General features: G+C 47.5%; 1 protein-coding gene across 2 annotated transcripts; it reads right to left on the reverse strand.

Moving 5' to 3' along the window:
* Positions 1 to 285: 285 nt before the first annotated feature.
* Positions 286 to 22,655, reverse strand: LOC123443618 (RAB11-binding protein RELCH homolog). Of its 2 annotated transcripts, none has more exons than XM_045120088.1 (20): positions 22,236 to 22,655; positions 21,115 to 21,267; positions 16,815 to 17,002; positions 16,122 to 16,229; positions 5,388 to 5,558; positions 4,769 to 5,311; positions 4,618 to 4,692; positions 4,411 to 4,539; positions 4,195 to 4,269; positions 3,907 to 4,116; positions 3,583 to 3,735; positions 3,299 to 3,504; positions 3,075 to 3,192; positions 2,849 to 2,987; positions 2,571 to 2,772; positions 2,377 to 2,482; positions 2,156 to 2,296; positions 1,950 to 2,073; positions 1,714 to 1,830; positions 286 to 947 (listed from the first exon to the last, which is right to left on the reverse strand). In XM_045120088.1, the coding sequence occupies exons 1-20, from the start codon at positions 22,456 to 22,458 to the stop codon at positions 568 to 570; spliced, it is 3,561 nt and encodes a 1,186-aa protein (XP_044976023.1). In that variant the 5' UTR covers positions 22,459 to 22,655; the 3' UTR covers positions 286 to 567. The 2 variants fall into 2 exon arrangements, with proteins under 2 accessions (XP_044976023.1, XP_044976024.1); XM_045120089.1 differs by having other exon boundaries at positions 16,815 to 16,978; positions 22,236 to 22,654.
* Positions 22,656 to 23,375: the final 720 nt, after the last annotated feature.

Genomic DNA, 23,375 nt, shown 5'->3' on the forward strand with positions numbered 1-23,375 from the left:
TAGTCATTTAATGAAATCTTTAAAAAAGACTTATATTTAGAAACAGAGAGAGTAGAAGATGTCTCATCGCGTTGCTGCAGAAAACTTGCTAAAAGAATGCATAAAAGATCCTAAAAAATATCTATAACTGATGAGAAGTAAATCTAAGATCTAAAATGAAGAAAATACAAAGGATATAAAAAAACATACTGTTAAAAGAATGTCATGTCAAACAAAAATGTGAATGTAAATAGGTGCAAGCAACCAACACATATTTAAAATAAATGATCTAATACAAAAAATAACTTGTGTGTAATATGCATGAATTGATGATGTAGTGCTTGCATTGACAGAGTAATACAAAAACAATGTAATTTATGACATACATGCATGACTTGCTCTTATAGCATAGTTATGTTCTACATTAACTACTCCCTCCGTCAGAAAATACTTGTCGAAAGAATGGATGTATCTAGATGCATTTTAGTTCTAAATACATTCATTTCTATCCATTTTTGCGATAAGTAATTCCGGACGGAGGCAAAATCAAGCTTGAAAATATTGCATTTAATGATAACGTTGATAATTTCAGCTGGTTTCATCACTGCCCTTTGCTTTGCCTCGTAACATGTCTCCAAACCCACCCCTCATTATGCGACCAAACCTTGTGTTCTCCTGCTGAGTTTGTAAGCCGACCTGGGGAAGAACAGAAGTAGCAGCAGGGTCATTCTGCTCTCCACCCTCTTTCTTCCCAAGCAGACTGCTCTCACCAAAGAAACTGCTGACAGAGGTCGCAATCCCAAGATGTGCCCCCATTGCCTTGCCGATGCTCTCAAGCGTACCTCCTGACCTTTCCCGGCCTATAACTTCTAGTGCCTCCTTGTGTGCAGGGTCTAGAGCATCCACATCTTTTAACAAGTTCTGTATAGAGGGCAAAAGTAGATCGCGTACACGTGTAGCAGGAAGATCTGCGACGGAAAAAGGGAAATAGAAAAGCATAAGCATACATATTTAAAGGCTAGAAAAACTGGCAGAAATTTGTCCTCTACCATTCAACAGTCAACAGTGGCATACACAACTATATCTGTGCTTTTGGTTTAGTCCAAGCTAGATCATGATTCTAACTGGCTTTAACTACATTATCATCATCTAGCAGTCATTGGTTTTCTCTGCTAGTTCGATAAACTGGCGGGATACAAGAACAAAAGAGTTTCTTAGACACGTGAAACCATGTTTGACCTCTTTAAGATGGAAAACACTAGAGTAGTTATATTTTTGTTACATCAAAGCAGAATCCCACAATAACTATTCTCAAGCAACAACACATCAGACACATCAGAATTCATTCTGCACATGTTTACGACTTCATTTTGCACCTCAAATCTTGAAATGTTTTAGTACCAATCTTGAATTACGACAACTAAACTTTTTGTTTCAAAATGTTCTATTGTCGGGTACAATTCTGATATGGAGGACAAATAGGATGTGCCATTAACCTATTACTAGCTAGATATTACAGTCGATACATGAATGCAAATGCAGTTTCTATTGCCTAGACATTGTTCAGGTTGTGAATAATGAGCAAATAATTTAGATTACAAAAATTATACTGAGATTATAAACAAAAGGCACAGGCAGCACTACAGATAAAGATAAGAGGCAGACTCAATACAAAGTTGATGGCTTCTGCTATTAAATAAGTGAAACATTTGACAATTACGGATAAAGGTCAACCTGTGGCATCCAAAGCACGCAGCGCTTCACAGAACACATTTGCTCTTTCACGGCGCTGCTCAATATCATTTCCAGTAGGTGAGAGACTTGTAAGTTTAAATATCTTGGTTAAAAGATGTATGCAAGGTCAAAGGAAACAGAATAACAGATTAACATCAAGATGTATGAACACGAGTGAGCGAATCAACCATGCAAATTTGGTCAAAATGCGATATTAAATGTAGTGAGCAGGATATATTCATGTAGTCTATCTGTTGAATGCGGCACAGCTACTGCAAGTGCACGAATGACCGAAATAGTAGCTTCATGTGATCCGTCTTCAAGAAACGCATCCATTTGAATATGTATCTTGTCAACAACCTGGCAGTGCAGTCATGGACTAAGGACATTGCAGAAACGATTATAATGTATAAAAGAAAACTAGAAAATGATGCTTCCATACCATGTCACTTTTGAAATGCTGAGCAACAGCTCCTAATGCATCTATACTAGCATATTTTACAGCCGAGGTTTGATCAGAACCAAGAGTAATGAGTGCTGGCAAAACATGAGTCGATGCAACTTTCACGCCAACATAGGGTACCTGTGTGTAAAAGCAATAAATAGTACTGCAAGGAACGAACATACCATATCCCTGATTCATTCATGTAACAGTAAACTTACAAGTGCTTTCAGTAAAGCTGCAGCACTGGTTTTTAAATTGGTATCAGAGCTCACAACCATCTCCCACAGAATATGAAAGATGACTCCATGGTGCTCCTCAAATATGCTGCACATGATAAGAAGTTAAATACATGAAAATAGTGCATATTTAACAACATCATGATATTTGCTCCATGTTTAGTCAAAGTACAAACCAAAGAAACCGGATCGCATCAATGATCTCGGCAGTGTGATGCATAGAAAATGAACCATCCTTCGTGTTTTGGACGAGTAATTTCCTTAAATATTCTTCTAACTGTTGACGGCTTGAAGTAGAACCCAAAATACCAGACAATAGCAATGGAAGAACACATATGATAGCGATTTTTTCAGCAATAGAAGTTTTCGGACGGAAACCTGCAGCACAATCAATATGTCTGAACAAAGAAACTATGGCAAAGCAGACCCGTCGTTTAAACACATGGATTCTTACCACGAACTTTGGACTGGATTGACAGAGGAAAATAGGTAAAATCACCACTATCAATATCACCAGCTGCTATAAGAAATACAGGTAACATAATGTGCTCGAGATAATCTTTTCCGTAGCGTCCAGATACAGCCAACAGGTACTGAATTTTCCAGGAAATAGTTTATCATAATTTATACCTAAAGATGGTAGGATAGGTATAGGAGATGATGTTGTTTGTATGTTTTACCTTTGTAATCACTGTTCTTAAGCTATCCTCTTTTGCAGGCAACAAGCAGGCAAGCTTGATCAAATCCGGCAGGCACTCAGTGTGCATCCACTCAAACGCTGACCATTCTGTGTCACCTCTGTAAAGTGCCCCAAGATGCAATTAATCAATAAAAGAGAAGTATTTCTTTTTGTTTATCGTAATTGCTTAGTTAGAAGACAACATCACGTACGGAAACAGCTTACGTCGCATACAGCTTTAGGCTGGATTCTGAAATATAGTTTTCTGAAGGGTCTATTGACGGACAAGTCTCTATAGCTTTCTGATGAATAAATGGTAACAACTCAGTCAGCATCCGAAGGAGGACGTCAATGGTCCATCGTTCCCGTTCTCCTAAAACACGGAGATGAGAATCTATTGTACCTTCCACCCCTGAAACGGGTGGACAACGCTGAAATATAGCAGTTGTATCAGAACACATATTATAATTCATAAAGTATAAGGTCCCCAAATTTAAAACCATGCATACCTGAGCAGATGCCAGGATATGTGACAGTAACACTCTCAATATCTGATCCAGTTTACCTCCCCATCCTACTACTGCAGGAACAAGTTCTCTGAGAGCAACATCCACCACTACCCCAGAAGGGTCACGGACCAACTGAAACAATAGCTCCTCAACCTACCAAACAAACAGAAATTTAGGCAACTTCCAGATGAATATTATCTTTCAGTGATTTGCTATCTTTCAAGCCCTCAAATATTAGCCCACAACAAAGCAGGCATTTAGCTAATACACTTAAAAAAATCCACTTCTTTACTGATTCTGAGAATTAGTGAGACTTAGCCTGACCTTATAATATTTATCCATGTTTGGAAACAAAGGAAGCAGCAAGGCCAGATTATGTGTTGCAGCCTCCCTTACAACAGTTGCAGAATCTTCGACAAGTTGTTGCACAATAGATAGGATAAGGGAATCACGTATCTCGGGACGAACATATACTGCCAGTTCTCCACAGGACTGAGCAACAAGCAACCTACGCTCCTCATATTGATGATTTATCTAAACAGAAAGCAATTTAATTGAAATAAGACCTCAAAATGAAGATGGCCAAAAGACTTGTCACAAAATTTGGAATACCTGTTCCCAGCACTGTGGTAGTAATTCAGTCTCTGTTCTCATCTCCCCAACACTCGTGGCTAATTCCACACAAGCCTGCATGGTAGCGAGCGAGTAAATACAAAACAGTAATTTACATGATAAGAATAATAATAAGCGTGCATTTGTAAAATAAGTTGCAAGCCACATCATGAGTAACCCAGATCAATCTGTATCAAGCAATCCTCAAAAACATACATCCATTATGATGCGCCTCTGTTGTCCATCAGGCCGTTTTATCAGATTGAACAATGTGTGAGTCAACGAATCCCGTACATCGCTATCTGGATGTCTTTCTATAGCACATATGATCAATGGAAGAAGCTCCTGTAACCATGTAGCAGCATGTAACACTAGTTATATTAAAATAAATATTGGCACAAACTACAAAGGTTACAGATGAACCTCGCGATGGTTTATGAGCACATATGGGACTATCTTTGGAAGAGCATCTGAAACTATCTTGATAGTCTCCAAGGCCTACAGGATTGAACAAGAACAGCTCAAGTCAAGCCACTAAACATCATATGAAAGCAGAACAAATCAAGCCACTAACCATCTTATATGACGATTTATGTATGCTTGGACTCTCTACTATCTCAGTGTTAACTTTATCTTCCGATACATAAACTGATATTCTGCCAGGATTCCCCTGGCTATTACCAGCTCCATGCTGAGTGCCATTAACAGATATACCTTCCAGAGAAGTATCTGTGCCAGATTCGTCTTCTCCTGAAGTACCATAACCACCGCCCCCAGCAGTTGAGCAAGAAACGGGTGCTTCTGAACCTGGAGAACCTTCAATAGTACTTCCTGTAATTTTATGATCTTTCCGTTTGTCCTCAGTAAGAGCGGCTGCTGATGCTAGCTTAATAGTTATGGATTCAGTTCCTTTAAAGTTTTCATGTTTATTGATCAATGCTGCTGCTTCTCCCATAGAATTAGCATTTAACCGGGTAGAAAAACCACCAGTATCTCCAACAGACATTTGTTTACTTGATTGAGTCCCTTCAATGTGCATCTTAAGGGCTGTAATTTCAGCTCTGCAGTCATTCAGCTCCTTCCTATGGACATCCAATGATTGCTTCATGTCTCGAACCTTTCGTAAAACAACTATGTTAGAAGTTCAGACAAGTTAACACATCAATCATACGGATGATTCTTAAGAGAATTACCATTTTCTCCTTCTCTTTTATGTCCATGTGAGCAGCTTCCACAGATTTCCTTAAAGCTGCAACCTGATTATTAGCTAATTCACTGCTCTTCATCAAGGAGACCTTTTCAGCATAAAGCCTTTCACTGTCCTTCATTAGTGCTTCATTTTCACGAAGAATGGATATTTTTTCCTTCAATACGCAATATCAATGATCAAGTTAATACTACTTCAAACTTCTGGGCTTACAAGGGTGGAAAAGGATAATCCGACATGTGAAGTAACCCAGGAGAAAAAATCTAAAACTCAACAGCGATATGTATGTTAAGAGTTATATTCTAGTCTGTATATTTTTCCCGTTGTATGAGGGGTTTCCTTCATATTTACCACCTGTACATGTATATATATATTGGCCATTGGCCCTCAGGGAATACAAATTGCATATTCCTAACATGGTATTACAGCTTAGGGTTTTTTAGCACGCGCAACGCGTGCTGTCAATCCAATCTCCTGCCCCCGCAGCCGCCGCTCTTTGTCTCTGGCGCTGCTCTCCGACACTGCTCTCGGCGTCTCTCCCAACCGCAGTTCCTGAAGCTGCGTCACAATCCCGCCCACCCGTCTCGCACGTGTCCGATCCAGCTCGCAGCGGATCTGTCCGCGTCGTCCGACTACTCCTGTCCAAATCGTCTGCCGCTCGCCGAGTATGCACTGAGCCGCCCGAGTACCCCGTCCGCACTGCCCGCTGGAGCTGCCTGCTGCTTACCCTGATCCCATCGAAGGAAAGGAACTAGGAGCATTCCATCGCGAGCCACCAGGAGTACTACCGTTCCTGCTGCAGGTTACTTCCTCCTGCAAGTGCGTGCGTGGTGCTTCCCTGTCTGTCCGCCAGGTACTGCTTCCCCATCGCTTCATCCGCCTGAAGCGGCCCGGCTATCCTTGCTGCTGCTATCTGCTGCTTCGTTGCTGCCTGTCCGCCGGATTACCGTCTTCGTCTACTGCACACGGTTTGTTGGTCCTTGTGCGGCTCTGTTCGCTGCTGCTGCTGCCTAACAAAAAGATGTTTTCATCGGGTCTGCATGTCCCTCGCTGCCCGGTGACTCCTGATGGTGTTTTATTCACTACTCCCGTCTCGCTTATGGGTCGTTCCTCGACGCTTGATGCTCGTTCGTCTGTAACGTCGACCCCTTCGGCGTCTTTCGCGAGCTGTGCTGGTAGCTCTTCTACTGCTCCTCCTGCGAGCTCGACATATGATGATTGTCGCTCTACATCGACTCCTCTTGCGACTTTCATCGGTGAATGTCGCTCTTCCCCAACACCTCTAGCGACTTTCACCAGCTGTACTGGTGCATATGACTTCATCGATTGCGCTTTGCACACGCGTCTTCCCTCGGCGCTTGGTGCTTGTATGCATACGGTCTCGTCTTCTCCACTGGCCTTTGCGGACGATACTGGTCATGCTACACCGCCGCTTTTAGCGGCTTCCACAGGTGGTGGTGGCCGCTTCTCTCCCGGTGCCACTATGAAGCCTACTTCAGTTGTGTCCTTCACTAAGGAGATTGTGTAACTTCGTACCCTGCTGTCGGGTGCATCTACATCGACATCTTCAGTTGTGCCACGACTAAGCGGGAGATTGTGCGCTTGTGATGCCTGCTAGCTCCACCTTTTGGTTCTCCATAGACATGTTCTGCTAGTTCTGCTACGGACTCTGCTGGCATCGTGAGACCACCTTCTATGCAAGCAGGTACATCTCCATGGATTCTTAATACTGGAGCATCTTTTCATATGACTCATGATTCATCCACTCGACCTCTTGATTCTCCTGTTCATGTTCTTACTACTGATGGTACCTCTCTCCCGGTTACTGGCCGAGGCACTCTTAGCACTTCATCTTTTCATGTTCCCGATGTTGCTCATGTTCCTCGGCTTACCATGCAGCTCATTTCTGGTGGTCAGATTGTTGGCTCTAGTTGCAGGGTCATTCTCAACTTTGACTCATGTTCCGTTCTAGACCGTCACACTGGTGCTCTTCTTGGTGCTGGCCCCCAGCGTCGTGACTCTCAGGGTCTCTGGGAGCTTGACTGGCTTCACCTTCCATCCGCTGCCACCGTCGCCAGTCTCTCCACCCCTCCACCTCTGTTGCCTTGTCTACCAGCTCTTTTCAGCGGTGACATCATTGCTTGGGTCACTTATGTGGCTCTCATCTCTCATCCTTAGTTTGACATGGTCTTCTTGGATCCGTCTTCGACGGTGTCTTTAGACTATCAGGGTTGCCAGCTTGGTAAACAGGTTCGGTTACCTTATCCTCATAGCGAGACCGTGTCTCGGCATCCTTTTGACCTTGTTCACTCTGATGTCTGGGGTCCAGCTTGTTTGCCTCGAAGGGAGACCATCGCTACTATATTATCTTTATAGATGATTTCTCTCGACACATGTGGTTATATTTCATGTCTTCTCGTACTGAGGTCTTATCTATCTATAAGTGTTTTGCTACCATGGCTCACATTCAGTTCTCTACGCCTGTTTGTGTGTTCCGTGCTGACTCTGCTGGAGAGTATATCTCCAAGATGTTGCTTGGATTTCTCGCTAAGCAGGGTACTCTTGCTCAGTTCTCTTGTCCTGGTGCTCATGCTCAGAATGGCGTGGCTGGGCGCAAGCATCGTCACCTTCCTGAGACGTCTCGTGTGATGATGATTGTCGCCTCTTTTCCGCCTCACTCTTGGGCTGAGGTTGTCTCCACTTCCACGTATCTCATCAGCCTTCAGCCGTCCACTACTTTGCAGGGTGGCGTTCCTTTCGAGCGTCTCTTTGATCGTTCTCCCGATTACTCGGCGCTTCGTTTGTTTGGTTGCATTTGCTATGTTCTTCTTGCCCCTCGTGAACGCACCAAACTATCCGCTCAGTCGGTTGAGTGTGTCTTCTTAGGTTATAGCGATGAGCATAAGGGCTATCGTTGTTGGGATCCAGTCGGTCGTCGGATGCGTATTTCTCGGGATGTGACTTTTGATGAGTCTCGTCCCTTCTACCCGCGTCCATCTTCCTCGACCTTTGCACTGGAGGATATATCTTTCCTCACTTTTCCTGACATGCCGATCCCTCAAGTTGAGCCCTTGCCCGTTTGTCCTACTGCCCCTGCTTCTCCACCTGTTGCAGATTCGACGCCATCATCTCACATGGTTTCCTCACCTCACTTGTCACAGGATTCTGCACCACCATCCCCGGTGTCTTCTTCGTCACCTTCGTCTATTTCGGAGATCCCTCCTCGTATTCTTCCTTCTTTTCCTCAGTATTATACTCGTCGTCCACATGTTGTGGATGCTTCTACTGATGTGCCCTCTTCCTCGTCTCAACCTAGTTATGGCATGCGTCCTCATCCGCTTCTGCCCGTTGATCGCCTTGGTTTTTCAAGCGTCGGTTCTGTTGTTCTTGAGCCGACGTCTTATCGTCAAGCCGTTGTTCATCCCGAATGGCAGTTTGCGATGGTCGAGGAGCTTGCAGCTCTTGAGCGCACCGGCACGTGGGATCTTGTTTCTCTTTCTCCCGGTGTTCATCCCATCACTTGTAAGTGGGTCTACAAGGTTAAGACTCGCTCCGATGGTTCTCTTGAGCGTTACAAAGCTCGTCTTGTGGCTCGTGGCTTTCAGCAGGAGCATGGTCGTGATTATGACGAGACTTCTGCTCATGTGGCCCATATGACCGCTATCCGCACACTTCTTGCCGTGGCCTCCGTTCGCCACCGGTCTGTGTCTCAGCTTGATGTTAAGAATGCCTTTCTCAATGGTGAGTTGCGTGAGGAGGTTTACATGCAGCCCCCACCTGGGTATTTTGTTCCTGATGGCATGGTATGCCCTCTTCGTCGCTCTCTCTCTATGGCCTTAACCAAGCCCCTCGCGCCTGGTTTGAGCGTTTTGCCTCTGTAATGACTGCCGCTGGTTTTTCAGCGAATGCTCATGAACCATCGTTATTTGTCCACCTTTCTGCTCGTGGTCGGACTCTTCTTCTTCTATATGTTGATGAATTGATTATCACAGGCGACGACCCCAAGTATTGCCTTTGTGAAGGCTCGTCTTAGTGAGCAGTTTCTTATGTCTGATCTTGGCCCACTTCGCTATTTTCTTGGGATTGAGATCTCTTCTACCTCTGATGGCTTTTCTATTTCCCAAGAAAAGTATATCCAGGATCTTGCTCGTGCTGCTCTTACTAATGAGCGCACTGTTGAGACTCCCATGGACCTCAATGTTCACCTCCGTGATACCGATGGTGACCCCTTGCCTGATCCGATGCGTTATCGTCATCTTGTTGGGAGTCTTGTCTACCTAGCTATCACTTGTCCGGATATCTCCTATCCGGTCCATATTCTGAGTCTGTTTGTCTCCGCTCCCACTTCGGTTCACTATAGTCACCTTCGTGTTCTTCGATATCTTCGGGGCATGATCTCTCACCGCCTGTTCTTTTCTTGCTCTGGTTCATTACAACTTCAGGCCTATTCTGATACTACGTGGGCTAGTGATCCCTCGGATCGCCGTTCACTTTCTGCTTACTATGTTTTTCTTGGTGGTTCTCTCATTGTCCGAAAGACAAAGAAACAGACTACAGTTTCCCGTTCGAGTGCAGAGGCTGACTTGCAAGCTATGGCTCTATTGACGGCAGAGGTGACTTGGCTACGGTGGTTACTTCAGGACTTTGGTGTTTCTGACACTTCACCAACTCTGCTATTGTCTGACAGTACAGATGCTATTAGCATCGCGCACGACCCTGTGAAGCATGAGCTCACTAAGCATATTGGTGTTGATGCTTTCTATGTGCGTGTTGGTGTGCAGGGTCAGGTTATTGCTCTTCAGTATGTGCCTTCCGAGTTACAGTTGGCGGATTTCTTTATGAAGGCCCAGACTAAAGCACATCATGGCTTCTATCTCTCCAAACTCAATGTTGTTTATCCACCATGAGTTTGAGAGGGGGGGGGGTGTTAGAGTTATATTCTAGTCTGCATATTTTCCCCGTTGTATGAGGGGTTTCCTGCATATTTACCACATGTACATGTATATATATATTGGCCATTGGCCCTCAGGGAATACAAGTTGCATATTCGTAACAATGAACATTGTTCAAGGCAAAGGTATTGTTGAATGGTATTGTTGATCGGCCCCGAGTCGACGTCCCGCCCATCATCATGGGACGGAAGGGTGGCCCAGCGAATCCCAGGCAAAGATGCAGGTGTCCCGCGCTCGATTGTGGTGTACGGGGCGTGATCTCCGCCGGCGTGGAGACCGCGGCGGTTGGCGGCGTCTATGATGTCTGTGTCAAGGGCGTTGGCACGCTCGGTGGCGTTCCGTCCAGAGCGTACTGCGCCACGCTCCGCGGCCTGGCCGGTGGTGTGTCCAGCCCGCTGTCAAGCTCCTGGACACCTTGTTCGGTGGTATAGACCACAGTGAATGTTGCCGGCGTTGGTGCGTCCACGGTCGCGCCCGGATCGCGCCACACCCAACGCCTGCTTTCTTCAAACACAACATCACGGGTGACTCGTACCTTCTTCGTAGCTGGGTTGTACGTGCGGTAGGCCTTGGAGCCCTCTTCATACCCGACAAACACCATGGGTGTCGAGCGGTCGCTCAGCTTGGTGATGCTCGGCCCGACATTCTTCACATGAACCGTGCACCCCGAACGTGCACAGATGGTGCACAGTGGGTTTACGGCCGTGCCATGCCTCGTAAGGGGTGACACCATCCAAGCTCCTCGTTGGCGCGCGGTTCAGAAGATAGACGGCAGTCCTTACTGCCTCCGCACAGAATAGAGCCGGCATGGCCATGCTCTTGAGCATGTATCTGGCCATCTCCACCACCGTTTGATTTCTCCTTTCTACCACCTCGTTCTGTTGAAGGGAGTATGGGGCGGTGGTGAAGTGTTTGATGTCGAGCTGCTCGCAGTACTCCTTGAATTCTATCGAGTTGAACTCACCTCCACCGTCAGAGCGGAATGCGTGCAACCTACAGCTGCCATCCGCCTCGGTCTGCGCCTGTACTTTCTTGAACCTCTGGAATGCCTCGTCCTTGGACCTCAAGAGCTCCAACCACATGTAACGATTGTAATCATCGACAATCAACAGGAAGTACTTGTTAACTCCAGGCGTGGTTGGCGTGATCGGCCCGCAGAGATCTATGTGCACGAGCTCCAGCCCGCGCTCTGCGCGGTGGCCTGCGGGAACAGCGTGCGGTGTTGCTTCCCTAGCACACAGCCATCGCAATATTCTTCGACACGATCAATAGCAGGCATGCCGCGCACCATCTGCTTGGTCGACATGGCCCAAAGCGCACGAAAGTGCAGGTGGCCCATGCGTGCGTGCCACCGTCAGGTTTCGCCATCCCCGATCGCCATTAAGCACGCCAGTGAGTCGACAGCGAGCGCCCCGGTGTATAGTCTGTTGTGAGACTGCTTGATGCGTGCCAGAACGCGCCGCGACGGGTCGTGGTTCGCCATGACCCCGTCCATGATGTTGATGATGCAGTCTGCCTCGTCCAGTTGCCCGACGGAGACGATGTTGGTGCGTAGATTGGGGATGAAGAACACGCCGATGAGCACGCACTGGTCTCCGCTCTAGCAACGGAACACCACCGAGCCATGCCCGCGGATTGCTACCGCGGAGCCGTCGCCGAATCTCAACGTGACACGCACGGACTCGTCCAGCGCTGAGAACACGCGCCTGTCGCCCGTCATGTGACCGTTGGCCCCGGTGTCAAAAAAACCACACCCAGTCCGGTGAGGGCACGGGCATGACTTTTTCTTCGTTGAGGTACACCTCCTGTGCCGCCACGTGCTCGGTCGCGTCGACATTGGTCACCACGGCCATGTACAATCCCTGGTTCGTCGCCGGCCTGGACTAGATTTGCCTGGTCTTGTTTCCCCTTTTGCTCCTGTTTGCGGAGCCACGTCCAGCACTCCTTCCAGTGCCCTGGGATGCCACAGTGATGGCACTTCCCCTTTTTCTTCTTGTCGCCCGAGCTGCGTTCCGGTGTGCCCTTTCCGCCGCCCTGTGGTTTGGGTTTGGCGGGCAATCTGCCCTTTCCACCGCTGCCCCCACCGGACGGCGAACCACCGCCGCTGCCGCCCTGCCTCTCACGGGCCACCCACTCCTCGTGGGTGAGCAGGAGGCGACCGGTGGCCTGCGTGGCGTCGTCGAGGTCGTAATGATCCTCGCAGGCGGAGAAGCGCCCGACGAGCTCCTCGATGGACATGGTTTTCAGATCTATCAGTGACTCGATCGCCATGGCCATCGGGCGGTACTTCCACAGCACAACACGTAGGAATTTTCGGACGGCTTTGCACTCCTTCACAGGGTCGCCGTACAGCTCCAGATCGGCGACGAGCCCAGTGAGCCGCAGTCCGAAATCTTCGATGGACTCCCTGTCTTTGAAACGGAGATCTTCGAACTCGCGGCGGCGCACTTGCGCCTTGGCCTCGCGAGCCCTCTCACTCCTCGCGCACGACCCGTTCCACCACGCGGTACTCGCCGCAGCCGCCTCCGGTGAGGCGCTCAAGCCGCGGCGAGCCGGACGAACTTTCCTTCTTCTTGCCGGACTTGTTCTTGTCGGTCTCGCTGTCGGACATGGCCACCGTGGATCGGACACCGCCGGTCGCCGGAGCTACGGATCAAACACCGAGGCTCTGATGCCAAATGTTGTTGCCGATCTGACAAGAGAAGAACGAGTTCGGGGAGGAAGGCACGGACGAGAGAGAGAGATAGTTTTGTGCCGCAACCACTTCGTTGCGTTTTCTGTTTTGCTCATCTTCTCTTAAACTGTTACAACGAGCTAACTACCTCCCGACGAGCACGCCATGATCTATGACGGCCGCGCCATCCCACAACCACGTCTCACAGCGCGTGCGCTCACCAGGAAGAAAAACAGGGAAAGAAAGACGTGGTCAGCGCGTAGAACAGTACTTGATCCACGACCTAGCTACATGCATGCCCGGGTCACATCATCCCGCATGCACACATTATTTAAAACAGAAAACGACAAATCTAAGCAACGTGGGCTTACTAAGGCTAACAACTGGTTTTACGAGTATGCAACTTGTATTCCCATGGGGCCATAGCCAGTATATATGCACGTAAAGGTGAGAGAAATATGCAGAAAGCCCATAATACAACAGAGAACAAAGTCTATACACGGCTATATATGCACGTAAAGGTGAGAGAAATATGCAGAAAGCCCATAATACAACAGAGAACAAAGTCTATACACGACTATATATGCACGTAAAGGTGAGAGAAATATGCAGAAAGCCCATAATACAACAGAGAACAAAGTCTATACACGGCTATAAGTATAACTCTAACAGAGGTTATCAATCAGGTCGGTGGTTGGTGGGGACAGTGGCGAAGGGATGCAGAGCATGTCAAACATGTGGAAGAAGCAGCGAAGAAAGGTTAGGAGGGAGGAAGATGACGAGCTAGAGAGGTAGAGCTACCATGCTAATGGCAATGCAATAGGCACTTCTTTCATCTGTAAATTACTAAATACCAAAAATTGTGAATATATACAACAACAAATAAATAAATTTTGGTCTCAAACAAGTTGGGGTAGGCTAGAGTTTAAACACATAAGATCTCGAAACCGAGTCATGGTTCTGGCACATGGACAACTAACTTCCACGCAACCCTACCCATGACTAGTTCTTTGGTGATACCCTTGAGATCTCTCTTGACGAACTCCTCCCATGTAAGTTTGGTCTACCCCGACCTCTCTTGACATTACCAACACGCTTTAGCCCCGCTATGCACTGGCGCTTTTGGACGCCTGCATTGTATATGCCCAAACCATCTCAAACAATGTTGGACAAACTTCTCTTCAATCGATGTTACCCCAACTCTATCATGTCTATCATCATTTCGAAGCGATCCTTTCTTTTGCGGCCACATATCCATCTCAACATGCACATCTCTGCTACAACTAACTCTTGAATATGTCGCCTTCTAGTTGGCTAGCATTCAACACCATACAACATCGCACGTCGGATCATCATCCAATAAAACCCAATGTTCGGGATATCAGTAACTTGTAACATATCGGCCGAGGGATGAGAAGGGATTAATCGGCGAATCGGCCATTTAACTGAATATATCGGTAAACAATTTACCAGTCAAGGGGAACTAGGGTCATATCTATATATACTTAGGCAGTTAGGCTACATAGCAACATATTGTTGCTGCTGAGGGAGGGTCGGGGCCAGGAGGGGACACCACTGACAAATGCTGCTTGGAAGGGGGGTTGCTCCTCCAGGAGCGGGAGCAAGCAATAGATCGAGTGGGAGTGAGGAGTGACCTAAACCTAACGTTGTGGCGGCTGTGAAAACTGGAAAGTAGGAGGGAGCGGGCGAGATTTGGGCCAAAATATGCTACCTAGTTAATCGTCCCAGCCAATAATTCAGCCTGACAAGCGATAAATCGACTTGTCAGACCAATTAACTAGGCCTCCCAGTTAATGGGCCAAATAGGCCTTTCTCATATCGGAGGGGGTCCGAACAGCAGTTTACTGCTCATATCGTCTGTTAGTCGGCCGATATTGGTAACATTGATAGAACCTGCCTTTTAGCTTTTGTGCCACTCTCTTGTCACAAAGGACGCCAAAAGCTTGGTGCCACTTCATCCATCCAGCTTTGATTCGATCGCTCACATCTTCATCTTCATCGATATCACCATCCTTCTACAGCATTGACCCCAGATATCAAAAGGATATCACCATCCTTCTACAACATTGACCCCAAATATCAAAAGGTGTCCTGCGGAGGTACCATCTGTCCATCTAGGCTAACCTCCTCCTCGTGCCTAGTAGTATTGAAAACGTACCTCATGTACTCAGTTTTAGTTCTACTAAGCCTACAGGCTTTTGATTCCAAAGTCTGTCTCCACGGCTCTAACTTTCTACTAACCCTCATCTAATTATCATCGACTAGCACCTCATCATCCGCAAAGAGCATACACCATGGGATATCTCCTTGTGACCTCATCCATCACCAAAACAAAAAGATAAAGATTCAAAGCTGACCCTTGGTGCAGCCATATTTTAATTGAGAAGTCAATAGTGTCGCCATCACTTGTGAATACATGATTTTACTTATTTATTTAACTTAAAGAGTATCACTTTATCTTCTTTTATTTATAGTTTTTCAGTACTTAATTAAGCTGCTTATGAAAGTTTACAATTTGTATTTAGAACATAACTAGCCAAAATTCCCACATAAATACACAGCTAGATGCAAAATGGTATAACATTAGAGTTGTATCGTACTCCCTCTTTTCCTAAATATAAGTCTTTTTAAAGATTTCACTAGGGGACTACATACGAAGCAAAATGAATGAATCTACACTCTAAAGTATGTCTATATACATCCGTATGTAGTCTTTTAGTGGAACCTCTAAAAAGACTTATATTTAGAAACGGAGGGAGTACTAGTTATACAACTACAAATCTAAAATTCCTAGAAAGTATAGTTGGATTTGGTATACAACTTTAACAAGTCTTTATTTTCTCTGGTTTTATATCATTATGTTTGAACTCATAAAGTCAGCAGTATATGTATCCTTTCCTCAGATTATTAATGTGAAAAATCAATCTCAGAACAAACTTTCTTGATGATGACTTCCTTCAGAAAAAATAGACGGGTGTTGCCACGTGCATCACACATGCACACTTGCACAGCTAATAGTACAAGATTAGCAACATTTTATAGGGCTCCTTAGCAACTTGATATAGATGCTTACCTCAGCCGCCTCAGTGGTAGATGAAAGATACTGGTAGTAATAACGACGAAGGGCATCAGGCACACAAGCTGAACTGTTAGTCCAAACATCAAGATCCTGATCAAGAACCTGCAAATGATGACTAGGCAAATCATGAACAGACTTTACATTCCAGAGCAAAGAAGATAGGGAAAGGATATGATCGTCTAAGTGAAAGTTAATAATTACTTTGCATGGATAACTTTTAAGATTATAAGAAATCCAATTAAATATGCCCGTCCAAAGTGCATTGACTACATGTGGATTTGCATGATCCTGATCACACATGCACAATGGCAGCATGCAAATACAACTCCAGTGGATTTGCAGCAGTTTCCCCTTATAGTTGATTTCTAACAATAAGTGGCAGCATGCATATATACTTTAAGATTTTCTGTTTTCCCTGTTTGGATAGCAATAAAGAACCTCTCATTCTCTCACCTAAAGATCAGTAATAGCAACAAATGATCTAGCAAGGTGATAAGCATTATGACAAAACAGTTTCTAGCATCATCAACCTTGCCATGACAAATAGATCATAAGTAGTTGTATAACAATTTGAAATACCATTCTCCATGAATTTTAAAAATAACTGAAAACACAAACTAAAAACTGACAAACATTAGGAGGAAGTTACAGCATGAAGATAAACGCTGAGACACAGATAATGCAGACCTCCTCAATGAAAGTCATCGCTGCTAGTCGATACCCAGCCAAAAGCAGGTATTCCTTTACAGCACAGTTCAGATCTTTCCGTTCATTATCTTTCAGAGGGCCTAATGCTGAAATTTTGACATCTCGTTGGTCCTGTTGGTTGAACCCTTCATGTGCAGAAGCGTCTGAAAGAGGCCCTATCAGCAGTACTATTGCATAATCCAAAGGAGTTAAATTGTTTGCTCTACAGCATCAAAGTGAAACGTGAAAGCACCAAAGCTTCTATGTCATACAAATTAATTTACCTTCTCGTGGAGTTCAAATAATAAACGAAAATGAAATGAGTGAATATAAGCTATCTAATTGGTGGAACACCATGCAAGGATTTCGACAGGAGAAACAGGAGACAGGCCTGTGTACATTTACCAGAACACAGTTAGTAGCAGAAGTCAAACTGTGCACATTGAAGCAGGTGTAAAAGTAGGAGTCAAACTGTACACACAGTCCTGGCCCAATACCCATGTCACGTCAGGGGGTGAGAATTGGCATTCTATGTTTTTGTTAGAGTACGTGATGGCCCCGGCGATCGCGGCGGAGGCCGCCTGGTGCGGCGGCTGCCACGGCAGCCGTGCCGGCCCGTAGGCGGCGACTGATGGCGCGGCCGGCGGCGGTCCGTAGGGACCGGCCAGGAAGAGGCAGATCCCTTGGACGGCGGTGGTGAGATAGCGGATTGCTCCGGCGATCTCCTCCGGGGTGAGGGCGACAGGAAGCGGCGGCGACGGGGTGAACATGATCGAGCCTGAGAAATCTGATACCAGATGTTATGGTTGCTAGGGTTTGAGCGGGAGAGAGAGCTGCGAGGGCGCGAGAGAGCCGGCTGTGGGGGTCCTTTCCCACGGCCGGGCAAGAGGGAAAAGGGTTTTCCTTCTTAATTCTTGCCTCATTAGATTGATACATCTCCTCTCCATATATAGAGAGGTTTACTTGACACCCAAGTAAGGCTTACTTGACCCCTAAGCAAACCCTAAGACGGCAGCCGACGCTGTTGCTGTCGTCGCCGCCACTCGACGCCAGGCTGCTGCAACCGCCGCTGCCCGTCTCCGGGCCGATCTATACGGCGGCCTGGGCGCCGCCGCACATCCAGTCGCCGCCGGCGCCACCCCAACAATACGGCAGGCCCTCCCGCTTCGCCGGTCCCGACGGTGCGCCATTCCATGGGGGGTCCTCCATGGTCACAGCACCGGCGCCGACCCCCGCACGGCCGCCGCCGCCGCCCTCGGCTGCGACCACGGCGCCGGTCATCACGTTCCAGCATGGGATGCCCTATGACGGATCTGCGACGACCTCGTTCCCAGCAGCGCCACCGCCGTCCCAGGACAATCCCATCCAACAGATCAAGTTCCAGCCGTCGCCGGCACCGCTTCCGTCTTGGATCGCTACCCACCACGTGTCGGCGGCGGTGAGGCTGCAGGGTGCTGCGCGCGGCCTCCTAGCGCGTCGGCATGTGCGGGAGATGCGTGATTTGCAGCTGCAGCTCCTCCACGTTGCGCTTCGCGGTGCAACGGACCTCGATCTCGTCCGCTGCGTGGGGGATCTTGGGCATGCGGTTTCCCCCACGGGCGGCGGGCATGCTGTTTTTCCCACAGGCGACGACCTCCAAGTCTGCGACATCGACAGTCAGCCGGCAGGGAGAAGACATGGTGTCACCGACAGGAGCGCACCGCGTAGCACCATTGCATTCCCCCGCCGGCCGCCGCGAGGGCTTCCTTGGTCCTGATGGTGTCCTTGGGATCCAGGGGGCTGCAAACGCACAAGTTCGACGCGCGAAGGATTCTCGCCTTATTGTTTGGAGTCAAAAATAAAGAGTCGGGGTCTCATTCGGGTTAGCTTATTTCAGGTCAATACAATAGGCCGAGATGTAAAAGGCTTGTTTTTTTAGGCGTTAGGGTTGTGTGGGGTCGAATCGTCGTTAGAGCATCTCTAGTAGAACCCTCAAACCCTTAAAAATAACCGCTTTTTTACAGTTTTCATCGAAAAACGACGTAGACTAGAACCCTTAAACCCTTAAACCCGTAAAAAAAATTAGAGGTCGAACCCTCAAACCTCTTCCCAGCCTGTAGAAGTGAGGGTTGGGGGGAAAACTGCCCCCAACCCGCACTCATTTTCCCTCTTCGCGCGGGAGGCAGTTGGTTCCCCCGCGCGAGAGGAAATAGCTCGGCCGCATCTCGCCCCGCCGCCGGCCCGCGCTCCGGCTGCCGCCCCGCCGCCACTCAACGCTCCGGCCGTCGCCCCTCCGCCCCCCGGCCGTCGACCCGCCGCCCCTCCGCGCCCCGCGCCCCCGTCGTGGCCTCGTCGACCCGTCGACCCGCCGCATCTCGCCCCGCCGCCGCCCCGCGCTCCGGCAGCCGCCCCTCCGCGACTCCGCGCCCCGGCACCGCCCCGCCGCGCCCCGGCCGCCGCCCCTCCGCACCCGCCGCCGTCCGCATCTCGCCTGGCCGCTGCCCCTCCGCCCCGGCCACCGCCCCTCCGCTCCGGCCGACGCCCCGCCGTCCCCACGCTCCGGCCGCCGTCCTGCCGCCCCTCCGCGCCCCGGCCGCCGCCCCGCCGCCCCACCGCGCCTCGGCCGCCGCCCCTCCGCAAAGATATTGAGAGAGCTTTCGGTGTTTTGCAAGCAAGGTTTGCCATAGTTCGGGGTCCAGCAAGGTTTTGGGACAAAAAAACCTTGATGAACATCATGAAATGTTGTGTGATTCCACACAACATGATCCTAGAGGATGAGAGAGGGTTAAACCTCCCTTGTTTCTATGACAATGTTGGTACCCGTGTGCAACCAGAAAGAAACCCTTCTCGCATACAAGCTTTTCTTCAAGCACATCGTGAGATTGAGGATGGAACCACTCATGGTCGGCTCCGGGATGATCTAGTAGAGCACCACTGGCATTTGGATGGGCGGCGCATTGGCCCATGATGTATCTTTGTTTTACTTTTCTATGTCCTATTTGATTCGAACAATTGTTGTTATTTGCTCAAACATTGTTGTAATTTGTGATATGTCATATGATGAAATGTGATGAAATGTGTGATATATGAATGACAGTTTTAAGGTTTGGGGTTGGGGCAAAGACTAGAACCCTCAAACCCAACCCTTATAACGGAATTCCGTTATAAGGGTTGGGTTTGAGGGTTCTAGTCTTTGCCCCTGTTTTTCAACCCTTAAAAGTGTCAAAAATGTGCAATTCTCAACCCTTAAAACTGGTTTTTGTTTTAAGGGTTTGAGAGTTCTACTAGAGATGCTCTTAGGTTGCAGCTCGAGGACGAGCTGCATGTCCAGGTGGAGTGTAGTGTTAGAGTACGTGATGGGCCTGGGCCCGTTAGTCTTTGGTTTGCTTAGGGGCCTTACTTGGGAGTCAAGTAAACCTCTCTATATATGGAGAGGAGATGTATCAATCTAATGAGGCAAGAATTAAGAAGGAAAACCCTTTTCCCTCTTGCCCGACCGTGGGAAAGGACCCCCACGGCCGGCTCTCTCGCGCCCTCGCAGCTCTCTCTCTCCCGCTCAAACCCTAGCAACCATAACAGTTTTAGTCATCAATCTCATGATAGATAATCCATGGGCTGGTGTAAAAGTAGCTAAAATGGGTTTGACGCATGCTATCACTACGACTTTCCCTTTGTTATTCTATATGTATGTTACGACAGTTCCTAACGAATACAATGACTCGCTTTGGAATAGGCAAAATGCAATAGATGATGCCAATACAATCTAACAAGAGTCACTGGCACCAGAAGATCACCTACCTGCTCTTCAAGAAGAAAGTGTTCCATTTTCATTTAATCAAATTAACAGGTCTCAAGCAAAGTTGTGTGGACACTGAACAAAGACAACACATAATCATTTTTTCCCAATTTAGCAAAATCTGTATTACCAAAGTTCCTACAAACGCCTCCAGGACAGCCCACGCAGAATGCTTATTAAGTATGCAAATCTGCCTTTCATTTATTTTCTTGAAAACTCACAAACATGTGTATCATATATTAAGATCTGCCTTTTATTTTCATTGATGTAATTGTTGTCATTTCGTTTAAACTACAGTTTTCATCCAACAAGGAGTTAAAGATATTTGTGTTTTCTTGGAATCTTGAATAACCTTCCATCACTAGGATATTTCTTTCATCTCTTTATAGTATTATCACATTCTTATATAATAATTCATTGATATCTCCAGTTGACAACACACGCGACGTGGCATCATGGAGACAGAAAAATGCTACAACATCAAAAGCCATAGCAAGCAAATATATCACTTCCAAAGAGACGAACCGATTGTGTTATCAGGAGATGATTCTTGATGCTTTTGCAACTCAAGCTTCATGCATGTAAGATCTTCCTTGGCTAGTCGGAGATCATACTCAGTGAGTGCCAACTTTTCTTCTGCTGCAATTTTCTCTTCTAGCAAACTCTGTGGATCAGCACCTGTAAACAAAACAGACATGATTCATCACACAGACCTGCTAATAAAGCTGGTATCTTGCAATTATATGTGCCTGGATAAGTATCACAAAAAATGAGCCAACGGATTAAACTGGATTCCCTCTGAATCCAATGTAAATCCTTTTGGACAGTGACACAATCTCAAAGGTGATATTTTGACCATCAATTTCTACAAATTCATTGTTTCACATAAAGTTAAGTAAACTGTCTACATATGATAAAAGTATATTTTTATGATGGATTCCAACTCGATGCTGCCGATGTTGGTAATTGTTTCTATATTGATAGTCAAACGTGAAAATGATTTTCCTGACACAGATTCTAAAGCGACAAACATTTGGAACCAGAGGAAATATTATACTACACTAAGAGTTTAGACAAGTAACTAAGTACTTCACTTTACTCATCCATCGCATTCCTCGGACCTTATTTGTTTAGTTTGACACATACAGAAGTAATGTCTGGGTTTAACGAGATCTAACCCAATACATGTGTTGTTGTTCAACAAGTGAGGTGAGAGAATCAACACAACCAACTAAGCGGGCACTTCAATTTCACCATCGCAAAAAATTACCAATGACCACAAACTGAATGTTTTATTCTACAGTTTCTTTTTCCCTTGAAAAGTTTATTGCTGCTACTATAATATACCACTGCAGATAATATTCCTTGGAAAGAATGACAATTGATTGCGGAGGTACATTGCATAACAGAGCTAGATATATTTAACACCGCTCAAGAACAAGGAAGTAAAGTCATCTCAAACCCGATCGTAGAGAAGGGAGGCTGTGCGCTGGGTGGATCGCTATCAGAGAAGGCAAGGTCGCAATTACTAGAAAACACCCGCGAGATCCAGCCAGCAAGCAGCGGAGACACGCTGCGTGGTCTTCCGTAGGGTGGACAAAAGAACCGGGAGCTCGGACAGAACAGGAACGGGCAAATGGTGGTACCGGGCGGTGAGGAGGAGGCGCGAGCGACTAGGTCGGGGGGGAAGAAGGTGGGGTCGGAGAAGAATGAGCGGAGGCGGAGCGCCTGCGCGTGGCGGCCGTCCTCTTGCAGCTCCTGTAGCAGCTCGAGCGCCGTGAGGTGGTACTTCTCCTCCAGCAGGAAGTTGACCACGCAGTTGCACAGCGACGCCCACCGCTCCTCCGCGGCGGCGCCCACCGCCTCCATCCTCGGCGCACCCCCTCGGGTCCGCTCGTTTGTCGGCGCTGCTCTCTCTGACTCAATCACGGCCAGGACGAGGAGAGTCAGAAGACGAGCGGCGGCCCCGCGTCCGCATGTCGCAGTACGGCGGGGCGGATCTCGATCGAGCGGGCGACTCGAGGCGGGTGGGATTGGAAGGAAGGGGAATGAGACGTAATTGGTTTGGATGGACGAAGGGGATCGACTGGCGAGAAAACGGATGATTGGGATGCAAGCTGGCTAAAATTACGTTCTTTGAAGTCTCTATTTATTTATTTTTTCCATGGATTTCTTGACGTGTTTGATTATCTGCATTACCATCCATCAGGCCTGTGTGGGAAGATATAAGCATGTTTGGTTCGCACGAACCTTAAAGCAGTGCTCAGCCACACCCGTTAGGAACGGTCGTATCGACAGTTTCCAACGAACCAGTCTCGAGCGATGCATGGGAGAGGAATGTCGCTCTGCGTAGCTGCAGGCACGGAGATGGTGGGAGCGATGGCGCGTCTCCGAAAAAGTGGCGGGACGAATTCGCGTCACCGTCCGTCAATTCACGGTCGCCATATATAACCAGGGTGACCGACGCGCCAAAACTCCCGCCACCATCCCCTATCCCTCTCGAGCTTTCACTCTAGGCTGGATCCACCTCAACGACGAGGTAAGTGCTATAACTACTCCGGTTACCAGTTGGCCATGGCAGTGGATCCACTCCTCCTCTTCTCCTTCGTGTCGCACCTCCTCTGCGACTCCTCCGATGTCGTTTGTAAATTCAATGATCCCCTCTGCTTTAGTAGTTTTAGCTAGATCTGGCGATGTGGTGGGGTTAGATCTTTCGATCTGTTCAACTATGATGTTGCAGTAGCTAGTTGGGATGGATTTGAAGCATGTTAGGGATTGTTTTCATG

This window comes from Hordeum vulgare, chromosome 3H (genome assembly GCF_904849725.1).
Source record: "Hordeum vulgare subsp. vulgare chromosome 3H, MorexV3_pseudomolecules_assembly, whole genome shotgun sequence".
Lineage (NCBI taxonomy): Eukaryota > Viridiplantae > Streptophyta > Magnoliopsida > Poales > Poaceae > Hordeum > Hordeum vulgare.

Bases quoted from the DNA above. Each gene is read 5' to 3' on its own strand.
- LOC123443618 (XM_045120088.1), bottom strand. From the start codon at position 22,458: ATGGAGGCGGTGGGCGCCGCCGCGGAGGAGCGGTGGGCGTCGCTGTGC. The intron at 3,736-3,906 runs GTCAGGCTAAGT...TTTGTTTGGTAG, and splicing joins ACATGGATAAATATTATAAG to GTTGAGGAGCTATTGTTTCA. The intron at 2,297-2,376 runs GTAAGTTTACTG...TTTTACACACAG, and splicing joins CAGCTTTACTGAAAGCACTT to GTACCCTATGTTGGCGTGAA.